Below are 12819 nucleotides of genomic sequence, written 5' to 3'. Positions count from 1 at the left end.
TAGTCACAAAGCAAAATGCATAAAAACATGGGAAATCATAGAAACATTACAGCGTAAATGAGGGCTATAAAAAACGATCTCTTAATCAACTTTCCATACATTTCGGTGTGGCCCCACTGCTAGAAGAAAGAAAAAAACAAAGTCTTCAAGGCTTTTTGGAAGGGTTACACTGTATAGTCAGGACCATCTGGATCTCTTTGGAGAGAGATCCTGTTCCATAGGGCAGGCGCTGTGAATGGAAAATACATGCTGCCTAAATCCCACTAGATGGCATTGTTTCATAGAAGAGATTTGGTGCATGCCACCCTGTCAGATCTGGTAGGTCAGGTAGACACAACACAACTGAGGTCAGACAATTTCATATAACCTGGCCATGTGGGGCCTTATAGGTAACTAGCAGGACTTTAAATTGCACCCAAAAACCAACTGGGAGCCAGTGCAATGGTGATATGGGAGCATTCAAAGGTGCACCCAACATTGTAGGTATTACAGCATTCAGAAGCTGATCCAAACTACATTTGGGACCACTCTGGAGTACTATCTGAACATAGTTTAGGACAACCCTAAATCTAGTACAATAGTGTGTGTTGCACCAGAACAAATGAGAAGGGACTAAGGCGTGAGTGATCCTGAGTGCAACCTTGCATTCTAGGAATGGATGCAGTTGGTGCATATGATGCATTTGTATAAAAGGGCTACTAACTATAGCTGCCCCCTGCTCTTCAAGCAAGAACTGTGAATCCACAAAGACCACTAAATTGTACTAAATTGCCAGAAGAACTGCATCCCCATCCAGATTCAAAGATGAGAAATCTCTAGACTGGGGAAGCTCTACAACCTAATGTTTCTCTCTTGCTAGGACTGAGTTCAGTTAGTGGGAAAGACCTTTGACAATATCATTTGGCTATAAAGACACAGCTGTATCATCAGCATATTGGTTGTATTTAACGCTGTGCTGGTGGATGACCTCACCAATGGCTTCATATAGATGCTAAATAGAGGTGGGGAGAGAGGCTCTGAGGCATTCCCATAGTCCCTATAGTTACATTTTCCATCACCGCAACACTGACTGGAAGGTCCTATTTGTCTGAACTGCCCAAGCACCAACTGATATTCAGAGGGAGTTTGCAGAATTTCATAAGGCTTTGCTTCAAACCTTGATTGAAGCCTTACTCGTCCCTTCGGATGAGAGGGCGACAATGGCTTCAGATGGGATTGGCTCCATACATCATCCTTCTGTCTGTGGGTCTTAGTGGATTCAGTAGTTTTTAGAAAAGCTCCATGCAATAAAAAAATAGGGTTGAAAATGAAGATGAGTCTGAATGAACACATATTAAGAGTCCATATTAAGGACTACATCAAGGTTAGTAACAGTGACAAGACTTTATTTTTCCACTGTTATTGTATCCACAGAATGCCAGCTACTGGTACTCATTAAAATGGCTCGCCAGAGAACAGGCAGAGAAACATCTTTAGGATTGCTATGAGGATTATTCTAGAGGTGAAATTGCTCAGATCAGATACCAAATACACATGTCCCATGGAGATTGTATTGTATTGTATGACTGTATTGTATGACTTAGTTTGAGCCCCCTTCCTCACTTGAGGAAATTGACAGGGCCCTCAGGTTCTGAATATGCTATCAGTTTATAAAACCAATGCCCCTTTGTTGATTAAAGCCTCCTAGGAATATGGTTGAGCAGCAATGAATTCATCAACTAAACCACTGGTTTTATAAGCCTTTAAGGAGGTAATAATCGGTCTCCTTCTCAAGTAATCATCTCTAGATTTAGTGTGTTGGATAATTTCTGACCCATCTACAACTTGCTCTTGAATTAATGCCATGTACATCTTGATTTTTATCATGCAAATTACGTAAAATATGTAATTTATGTCAGTGACATCACAGAAATTACATAATATCATTTGCTCCAAGGCCTAATGGTGCATGTGAGGTTGTCATGCCTTCTATTGGATATCTATGGACTATGTCATTCAGCAGTATTTATCTTTCAAAAGGCAGAGATAATAATCTCAGGTTCATGCACCAACCTAAAAACTAGAGATTGTGAGCCCAAGGCACACATTTCCTTTTTGTTTACTATAAATGAGACATTCACTTTTATCCCCACCAGTACATTATATAGTGAATTATTTTGGATATTATACTGACATTCTTAGTCTATCAGTATAATGAAGAATTCATGCACATGTAATGCACGTCACCCCAAATATGGAGTAGGAAAGTGGCTCTTTGTGTGAAATTGAAAGAAAAATTTAGACGTACTACAGTTCAGAGAAATTCCTGGCTTAGGCTTTTCTATTTTATATTTCAAAGCACCTCTTCTGATCACATTTTGTGTAGAAGCTTTTGTTTAATGTACCACTCTTTAATTTTCCTGACAAGACTGTCAGTTTCCCTCAATAATCTGGATGATCTCTACTTGGCAGCATCTGGGGAATAATTTTGTACGAGTAGCACTCAGTAAAATAACAAAATACAGCTAAACAAATAAATCATAAAAAATAACACTTGAATCCTCAAGCCACAAATTCAGAAAACCAACTGGGCTTTGGTTTTCTTGTCAGTAGGGGATACTGGAAAGGAGAGGATAGGGCAGAAGGTAATCCAAAACCCTGCTAGGGAATAAATAAACTACTTGTATTAAATTGTGATTGCAAGAACACAGCCAGGCCTCACTGCTGAGGCGTAGTAAAAGTAGGCTATGGGGGAAGTACAATTAATGTTAATGTGCTTTCCTGACTTATTCTATTTAAATATCAGAGTAGGAAAAGGAAATATAAAGTGGGCTTCCGGTGGCTCCGCGGCGCCGGAGACAGCCTTCCCGGGCTGCCCGCAGCTCAGCTGTGTGATTTTTCGCCCGAAACAGCGCCGATCAGCTGTTCGGGCGAATTTGAAGCCCCCTCCTCGGGAGAAGAGGAGGGGGTGAGCCCCCAGGTGGGGGTTGAGTTCTCCGGGGCCGCCTGAGCTTGGAGCTTGGGCGGCTGAAGGATTGAACTCCCCCGTAGCCTGGGCTGCTCCCAGCTGACTAGCGTCTCTGCTCCGGACTTTATGGAGCAGAGCCAGGCGTCTGCGACCATCCCTGCTTGAAGGAGAGACTATGAAAGGAAAAGAGCAGGCAGAGCAGTACAAGAGGGAAAGATGAAGAGATGAAGAAGATTATTTTATTTTACTCTCAAGCTTGATGGACTTTGCTTAAAACTTAAAGTGAAAGTGCGTCACAATTGTAAGTAAAAGATGGCGGCTAAACCTCCCCCTAGAACTTTTCGGAGTGCTGGAAATTCTCCGGTGCAACAACAATCATTACTGCAGGCGTTGCATTCTCCCGATGTATTGACATTGAAGGATCTTGAAAAACATACCCAGTTAATTCTGGAGTCAATGGGTGCTAAATTTGCACAGATGGAGGAGAAATTGGAGAAATTGGAGCAGAGAATGGAAGAAAGGATGGAACAGAAACTTAGAGAGATGAAGGCAGACATTTTGTCCTCAGTGCATAAAGTTGCTAAATGTGTGGAGGTGCTGGATGACCAAGTGCAAGACTTGACTCAAAAGAATGCTATATTAGAAGCAAAAGTTTTGGAAATTGAAGATTTAAAAGACAAAATGGATAGTGAACAGAGTCTGGCCCAATTTTACCAGATGCAGTTTGCTGTGAGAATTAGAGGCCTAAAAGAGAATATTAAGGAAGATTTAAAGCAGCTGGTTTCTGAGGCTTTTGAGGGGGTATTGAATCATCCAGCATCTGAAATAAAACAAGGCATGGACAAAGTGTTTCGTGTGAATTCGTGGATTGCTAAACAGAGAAAGTTGCCTAGAGATGTGGTGGTTTATTTTGTAAAAAGGGAAATTAGAGATGAAGTTATACAAGCTGCCTATGATACCAAAGTTGTGATTGCTGGTCAAGAAGTTTTGGTTCTAAAAGAAATTCCTCCAAAGATTTTAAAGAGAAGGAAGGATTTTATTTTTCTTGTGCACGAGCTCAAGCAAAGAGATATAAGGTTCAGATGGGAGATCCCAGCTGGGTTGAGCTTCATGTATGATGGCAAAAGGTACTGTTTGGGTAATGTGAAGCAAGCGCATGACTTTTACAACAATGTTTTAAATGTAACCCCATCAACACTTCTGGAAGCTGCAGAGGGATCTGGAGAAGGAGAACATCAAGAGGATGAAGATGGACAGATAGACGAGAAGGGTACAGGAGGAGTTCAAGCTGCAACTCTTTTGGATGATATTAGAGAACAGAGGGTGACGCGTGCTGCCTTAAAACGCTCAAAAAAGACAAAAAAATAAGACCAGCAGAAATCTATGGAACTTCCACAATATACTTATAGACAAGTGGTAGTTGCGTTTTTAAAAGTTTTGGGATGATATGTATGGTAACAGAATCTTTAATTTGGAATTAATGGACAATTTATTACAGAGGAAGAGGAAGAAAGTTTTGTGGGTTAATGCGGGTTAATTTGTGTAAGAACTATCTATTATAGTCTATTTTGGCTAGAGAGGTTAATAGGGATAGGTGTTTGTTATGTGTAAATGAGAATATGTTTAGGTAATAGGGAAATGTGGAAGAACATAGATGGGAATGATGCTAGTTTTCTTTTATTTTAGTTCTTTATATATATTTAGTATTGTTAAGGATTGGTTTACTCTATATAAGCTAGAGAGTGATGGATTTTAGAGTTTATAATTGTTAGTATATGATTGTTTATGATTGCTTTTTAGATATATACCTTGTATTTTGCTCTGGGAAGTCGGAGGGGGGGGAGGGGGGGAGGAGGGGAAGTAGAGGGGGGGAGGCAGGGGAGGGAGGAGGGAGAGGGGGAGGGGGGGAGATAGGGGGGAGGTAGGGAGGGGAGGAGGGAGGGGGAAGGGGGGTTTCTTAAAGGAAAATTGTATTTTTTAAAACTTTTCAATTAAAAAAAAAAAGGAAATATAAAGTGATCTTTTCCATAAGACGTTGAAATTAGCTCGAGCCACAGGTTGCCCGATAGTATATGGCAGGGGTCCTCAACTTTGGCAACTTTAAGATTTGTGGACTTCAACTCCCAGAATTCTGGGAGTTGAATTCCACAAGTCTTAAAGTTGTCAAGGTTGAGGACCCCTGGTATATGGTCAGGTAATTCTGAGTGAGGCTCACATGGTTTGCCCAATCTATGTACAGTAATTAAATTTGGCACAAGCCTTCCATACTGAAACATAGGGCTATGCCATTGTCATATTTTATGGGTGAAATACAGTGGGAAAGGGAAAGCCATTGTGAATTTCATCTTTCAGCTAGAAAATTTGACAATTTGCCAAAAAGTTGAGATTGAAATTTCCCCTTCTCCAATACAACTGCATAATATACATGACAATTTTGAATATCAGCACACCTTACATAAATCCTAGGATGCACTTTTATAATTAGAAAAATATTCTTAAAGAATATATATATGATGGGTTATATATTCTAAGAAATCACAATATTTTGTAACCCTTTTAATAATTCTAGGTATTTAGAATAAACCTCAATCCCCCTTTGCATAATTCAGTGCGATAAAACAATAGGGCATTTCTATGTATATCTCTCTTGATTTAATGCATTTATTTTTCTTTAGATGAGTTATTTAAACTCTTTATGTAAGAATTTATAGTTTACAACACACACTTTCTTTAGACTTTATGCAATAAGGTATGACACACAAATTCATTACTAAATATATTCTACAATTCATATGGTTGATTAATCACTCTAAACAGAATTAGAAATATATATGTATTTATTTATATTGTTCTTTTTGAAATAATACTCTGGCCAAAAGCCTTTTTATAAATTCTGAAACTTACATAAATCTCATTTTGTGAAAATTTCTTTTCCAAATGGCAATTAAAACTATTTCATATATTTGTTATGTAGTGTACTTACAAATCTGATATTCTGACACTTAATAGCTTTGTTTAAATGGAATTTCTTAACTTAGTACTCCAAGTTTTTTCCTTTAACATCAAGTTATCCTTTCATAATCTTTCCAGTCCTTCACATGATGAAAATGTACTTAGAAAAGATAAAAACATACAGCAACAATGTATAAGGAATTGTAGCTTACACATTCTTAACCTTAGTTTCAAAATGCACTTGTTACATAATTTTTATGAAGAAACCTTCCATTCCATGGGTGTACTACTTATTCATGAAACACTATAGATTAATATTTTTCAGTTGTAGAAATAAGGCACAACTCCTGAGCTATGATAAATCCCAGGTCCGTTTAACCTAAACTTATACTATATCTTCCTTGATGCCTTTAATATTTTCTTTTCAAATGCCTTAATTCAAGTTTTAAGAAAAGAAAAAAATATTGCATACTTGAGGCACACAACCTCTGGTACTTCAAAAACTGTAGATGGTTGAAAAATATTATACACGACCCTGTAATTTTTATCGCATAGAAATCTTTAAAATAGTCTTGCATGGCCTATTATTTTCCTTGTTTTATAGTTCTGTCAGTCAGCCATACTTGGCCTTCTAATGCATTCATGTGCCAATTGTAAAAAAAATGTCTTAAAATTTTCAGAAATATTTCAGTTGCATTTCTTTGCTTGCAACCAGTCAGAGCGTTGGTGGAGCAGTGGGCTAATGCCTCCTTAAGTAACACCATCTGCCTGCAATTAGTGCAGGTTCGCATCCCACCAGGCTCAAGGTTGACTCAGCCTTCCATCCTTCCAAGGTAGGTAAAATGAGGACCCAGATTGTTGGGGGCAATTAAGCTGACTTTGTAATAATGCCGCTTGGGTGTGTGTGTGTGTGTGAAAGCCCTAACAAGCAGGCATATACATAGAATGAAGGCTACTGCTAAGCTTGTAAGCCGCCCTGAGTCTTCGGAGAAGGGCGGGATATAAATGTAATAAAAATAAAAATAAATAAAAGAATATGCTAAAATGAAAAGAATGACCTTGTCCCTCTCTTAAGTACACATTGTAGTACACTTCCAATAATGCTCTAAGGAACAATAGGCTTGCTTTCCAAAATAATATTGATCAGGCAGATAATGCAGGAAGGCTCTGAATGAGTGCAAAAACAATATAAAAGTTCCAAATTAGAAGATTCAAGAAGGAAATAAACCACTAATAATACTGCATTTCTCTAATGGAGGGAATTAATGTATTTTTATACATTTTGTGTGGCTGCCATCCTGTATGACTTATCCATGCACAGAATTAGCTTTATACAGTGCACTAAACCGTAGCTCCTGAACCCTGGTTTTCCATTTAAAAAAAATAACTAGCAGACCAAGCCAAAAGGTTTATTTTAAATACCCCAACAATTAGTTTAAAATAATATACCAAATGAAAGCCCAAGCACTTAATGGCTCAGCAATTCAGCTCAACTGTACGTGTGATACATTAGGGGCATCGGATTGTTTAACCTCCACAATGTCATTGTTACAATCTTGGAAGAAATCTGACATCGTATTACCATTCCTGGTTTCTTGCAAGGAGCTAGTACCCTTAAATTCTAAATCATTTAAAAGATGGAGTTTGTGCAAACTGCTTGTGTACAGCATACAGCTCTTCTGCATTTGAAGATATGCAATATGATACAATGCAACGAGCACTTTGGGAACAAAGAAGTTGAAAGAATGTGGAATTTTTGCACCTTTTTTCTGTTTAAGTTTCCATTCTCCGAAACTCATTGCAGTTACAACAAAGGAATCATATAAATCTTTGGTTCCTTTTTATTATATAGTGTTCCTTAAATAATTCAAACTGATTATCCTGTTCACCAGTACCAGGTAGTGTGCTTGTTCAATAAATCTAATAAACCAAACTATTCCTAATTCCACTATACTGTAATAGAAGGTATTATTGCTTGATATACTAGAATCTTCATACCATTATACCCAGATTAAACATTTTTTTAAAGTAAATATCAAGTTTATTGTAAAGGTACTTCACTTAAGATTGGTTTCAGTCCTATTAACTTCAATGGCAGGGTGGCAGCTTAAATCCATATATTTTGGCAGATCCAGATAAACTTTTAATTTTTCAATATATTGACAACTTTTCATAAACACAGTATATTACCATCAGAGATAGCCACTTTACAGTTCCACTCAGAACACATTCATGCTTCTTTGCAGAATACACAGTGAGAAAGCTGACATTTAGCATGTAAAACCAAAACTTAATCCTCATGAAATAGGCTGCTTTATCTCATTTTCTAATGGCTTTGACTGAGATGGTGCAACTAATGAATATTCCACTGTAGAATGATGACTGACATCCACTTTGACCAAAACTTCATAATATAAAAGATAAAAAACAGGTGTTATAATGCCTACCACCACCATTATTACCACTGCTGTCCACCATCCAATTCCCCAGTCTGCACCATAATAGGGATCTTTCTGTCTGATGGGTTTACCATCTGGTTCAAAGTTCAATTGTTGGGTTGATAAAGCAGAAACAACTTCATTAAGATTTTCTCTTTTGGTAGCATTACACTTCACTATTTGCTCTATATCACGGTCCACTTCTTTCAAAAAGTTACCAGCTGTTTCAGTAGATGAGAATAACTCAGGTGCTAGTGATGAATCTGAAAATTCTGCGGAATATGAAGAGGAGGCAGATCTTGAATTCTGTCTATTTTTTGGAAAACAGTGTGTCTCCGTCAGAAGGCTGAACTTTTTAACTGGAATTTTAATAGTTCTTAATGCAAAGAAGTCCTGATCTGTGATAAGATTGTTCACCCGTTTGATATCTGCTACCTGAAATGTTATAATAAAATGAATTAGCTTAATTTAGAAAGTTAACTGAATCACTCCTATTACTTTCAATCATTTGAAAAAAGCACCTGCTCTGTCAATATTTATACAAAGTCTTGCTTTCAATATCAAACTAAATTATGTCAAATAATCAAACTACATATTAGCATTCACATGGCTAGCTCTCATTCTATAAAACAAATTTTGGGGATTCCTGTGTAGAATGAATTCTCTTGGAGAGAGACCAAACGTGCTGGTTCACTGATTTTGGCTTAAATCACTGAATAAAGACAATCCAAATGAATCAAGCAAATGAAGGTAGAATAATCTCTTATCTGATATGTCACAGCCCTAGTGCCAGTTGCAAAGATATTTCACTATTTGAAAATTAGCCATTGTGCTATATGAATAAGAGCTCAAGTTGAAGAAAAATTTGAGGTTACCAAGAACAACAAGTACCTGTACTCTTCTTCCTTAGCTATTTTGAAGCTACTTTTTTTTTTCTTTAAAAAAATGCAGAGAGGACAGAAGGGATGAACTACCAATTCAAGCCACTTCACAATTGTGGGAGATAGATCTTCTAAAACAATCAGGACGTGGCTGTTTGTTCAGGACTGGTCCCTAACATGTATAATGTTGTTCACTTGATTTTGGCTCAGCATGTAGTAAAAAATCAACCATGAATCAAGGCCATAGTTTGCCTAATTAATGACTTAATAAAAAATCACTGAATGATTGAAAAAAAACCATTATAATTTAATCATATTTAGGTAAATTATGGTTTGAAACAATAATCCAAGTCAGTGCTACAGAGATATAGCATTCCACAGGCATCCAGTCTAAATGCATTTAGTAGATACTATCAAACAGAAACAACCACTAAATATAAGAAAGCTATTTGAATGTGGCCTTAACCTTTTGCACAAATAAACATTTTACCTATAGCCTGCAGTAAAATTATTTGATCCTAAATATCTTGCACTCCATTTTTTTATAGTTTAAAATCAATTAATTTGGAATACTTTAGAATATGAGGACAGGAACAAAACTCTTTCTTGCAATTCTTTAATGCAGCCATGTCATTTCTTGGAAATTCATGGTTGTCTTTCAGCTATTGCACGATTCAGGAAAAGATGCACTGAAATTAAAGACATGAAATAGACACTACCTCTGACACCTGCATGCATTCCAAAGCAATTTATTTTTCTTTGAGTCTAAAACTATGCATAGGACTAAAAAACATTCTAGCTCCATTAAACACTCTTTCAAGAGCACACAGCCCGATTTCATTACCTAGTAGCCATCTGATTTAAGGTAGTTATACTGTTGTATAATATTTCCTATACTTTTTTTAAAAAAGAGAATGTTTCTTATGTATCGCAAAGAGCTAATTAAAAAACTCTATAGTTTTACTTGTATGTTAAAAAAAGATTATTAGCAATTTTTGATAGTCTTAATTTTCCCTCTCCCCAAAATGCTAGTTAGGTACTAAGTTTTTGGTAAGTTTAATAAAATTATTTTGAGTAACCTTCCCCCCCCCTTAATTCTGCTTATCTCCTCAGGTGGTATCACCAGATCACTGATATAGCTCCATTATAGTCCAACAAATAACCAACTGGAGGAAAGTTAACTTTGTATGAATTAAAATAAAGATTTCTAATCCTATACAATCCTCTCACTTCTGGATTTTTATATCACTTTCATAAAATATTGTTAGAAAAGAAAAATATTGAATTTTAACAATTACCAGTTTCAAACTAACTTTGAAAAACTATTATTCTACTTGACAAACATATTACTGTATATTTGTACAGTCCACAATCTAATAGCCCTTCAAATTGTTTTTATTGCATAATTTTATTTTAAAAAGATTCTACATTTATATGTCTCTAACATGATACAATTATATGCAACTGGAAAAAGATAAAACTTACTGAACAACTATATTGAAGAGCTAATGCATTTAGTGTATCTCCTTCTTGTATATCTTTAGTTATAAATACAATATCATCCATTCTTTCTCGTGAAGTGCTTCTCCGAGTTTTTTCTTTTCCCCGAGGTCGCAGTTCATATATTTCAACTTCATCCTCCAAAACATCACTGTCAGAACTAAGATTGTTCCCAAATGGATATACGTGGCTATCCACTGAAGTGGGCTGTACAACAGCTGGGAGTTGGAAACTTAAAGTCTGGCTTTTTCCTGTCATTCTACCAGGAGAAATCTAACAAAGAAAAGAGAAGAAAAAGAGGGCAACTAAGCACAAATGTTTATAAAAATGTATATAGATTATTTCATTCAGCTCTCTATTGGATATTTATTCCTCTCAATAAACACAGATCCTTCAGGTTAATATATTTTTTTAAAGTCAATGTATTATTGCAGCTAGCTATAGCAGAAGAAGCAATTAAATCCAATATGTACAGAGTATACAACCTAATTGGCAATATGATAAAAACTTTGTACTAGGATATATTAGAAACTTAATTAGACAAATATCATGAGCGCTTCTTTGCAACAATCTTTTGAGAAGTCAGACTTCAAAATAAAGAGGATTAGATAAGACATCATGAACACCCTTGTTTGCAACAAGTTTGATCAAAATAAACTGAATATAATGCTGCCTCCTGCAATTTGACATCAAAACATTATTATGAATAAACAACTTCCAAGGTGACCTAAGATCTCCAATATTAAAGGAAACAGTAAGGGCTACACCTGGTCTCTGATGGCTATGCCACAGACGGCTCTCCAAACTGAAGGTGAATTTTATTTACGCTACTATTATTGTAACCTTAGTTAAAATTAAATAGCTGATATCATGATTCATCAGTTGCTTTTGTCAATATTTATATCTGGCAAGAAGTTTTCGACGTATCCCGCATGCTTTTGAAGTCTCAAGCACTTACACGTCGGCACTAAGGAGGGCTCGGACCAAAGAAATCTCCAGATCCCACCACTATCGAAATTATTGAACAGTCCCACTAAGTCAGCGTTTTCCAACCTTAGGAACTTGAAGATGCGTGGACTTCAACTCCCAGAATTCCCCAGCCAGCTGGCTGGGGAATTCTGGGAGTTGAAGTCCACGCATCTTCAAGTTCCTAAGGTTGGAAAACGCTGCACTAAGTAAAAGGCAAATGAAAACTCCCAGCTGATAAACGTGTCATCTTGCAGGACTTCTCTTGAGCTTTAACAAAAAGTTCAGCTTTAACAAAAAGTTCCCCATCCTAACAATAGAAGGAAGCGGTACAACGTCCTGATCCCACGCATCAAAAGCCGGGAAGCTGGAACAAGAAGCTATGATTCCACAAAGAGGATGGGCGAGTTTGTGATGGAAAAAAAAGCTCCAGGGTCGGTGGCAGATCAGCAAAGCTGTTCCGTGGTGCCCCGCAACATCTCTTACCCTCGGCATTTTACCAGCCCCCGCCGACTTCAGAAATTATTTTTTCTAAAAAACGTTCCCTCCTTCTCGTATTACAGACTGGCAAGCAGATTACTTACCAATCTACCCAGGAGCGGCCATTTGCGGAGGGTGCGCCAGCTCAACGTTCTCCGCGGATGCCACTGTGGGAAGCCGAGAAAGTAAAATAAAATGCAGCTGGTTTGCAAGAGCGAAAGCGCCCGCGCGTCGACAAGATGGCGGCCACTCTGCTCGCCTTCTTCTCGTGAGATCTCAAAATCCCGCGACGGCATTTTCCGAAATGGCAACATGCTACTGTCGCGAGATTTTGCAACAGCTCATGTATTCTCGCTCTCTCTCTCTCTCTCGCTCTCTCTCTCTCTCTCTCATAATTTCGTGTTATATACGCTTGATCCACTGGGCAGTCATTAATATCGTGATATTACAGAAATTTAGAACTCTAGAAAATTAAAAACAGTCTAAAGGGTTTTTTTAGCATAATGGGTAGCTAAACATCCATTGCTTCTATCATAGAATGATAAGTGAATTTAATGACATCTATTATTTCTTGTTCTTCAAGTTGCTGAGGAAAATAGTGGAGGGAATATGATACTATTGTGCTTTATGTGCTGCTGGTGTTCTTCTCATAAAG

The 12819-nt window shown here is 37.2% G+C and overlaps 1 protein-coding gene across 1 annotated transcript; it reads right to left on the bottom strand.

The window, feature by feature from the left end:
• Positions 1-6783: 6783 nt before the first annotated feature.
• On the bottom strand, positions 6784-12408 carry LYSMD3 (LysM domain containing 3). The gene is made up of 3 exons (XM_083351498.1): positions 12269-12408; positions 10704-10991; positions 6784-8772 (listed from the first exon to the last, which is right to left on the bottom strand). The coding sequence occupies exons 2-3, from the start codon at positions 10974-10976 to the stop codon at positions 8197-8199; spliced, it is 849 nt and encodes a 282-aa protein (XP_083207624.1). The 5' UTR covers positions 10977-10991; positions 12269-12408; the 3' UTR covers positions 6784-8196.
• Positions 12409-12819: the final 411 nt, after the last annotated feature.

This window comes from Vipera ursinii (assembly GCF_947247035.1).
Source record: "Vipera ursinii genome assembly, chromosome: 2".
Lineage (NCBI taxonomy): Eukaryota > Metazoa > Chordata > Lepidosauria > Squamata > Viperidae > Vipera > Vipera ursinii.
The sequence above is the reverse complement of the archived record's forward strand: the minus strand, read 5'-3'. Positions and strand labels throughout refer to the sequence as shown.

Coding starts and splice junctions, on each gene's coding strand:
- LYSMD3 (XM_083351498.1), bottom strand. CDS start 10,976: ATGACAGGAAAAAGCCAGACTTTAAGTTTCCAACTCCCAGCTGTTGTA. Junction 8,773..10,703: donor CTCTTCAATATAGTTGTTCA/GTAAGTTTTATC, acceptor ATAACATTTCAG/GTAGCAGATATCAAACGGGT.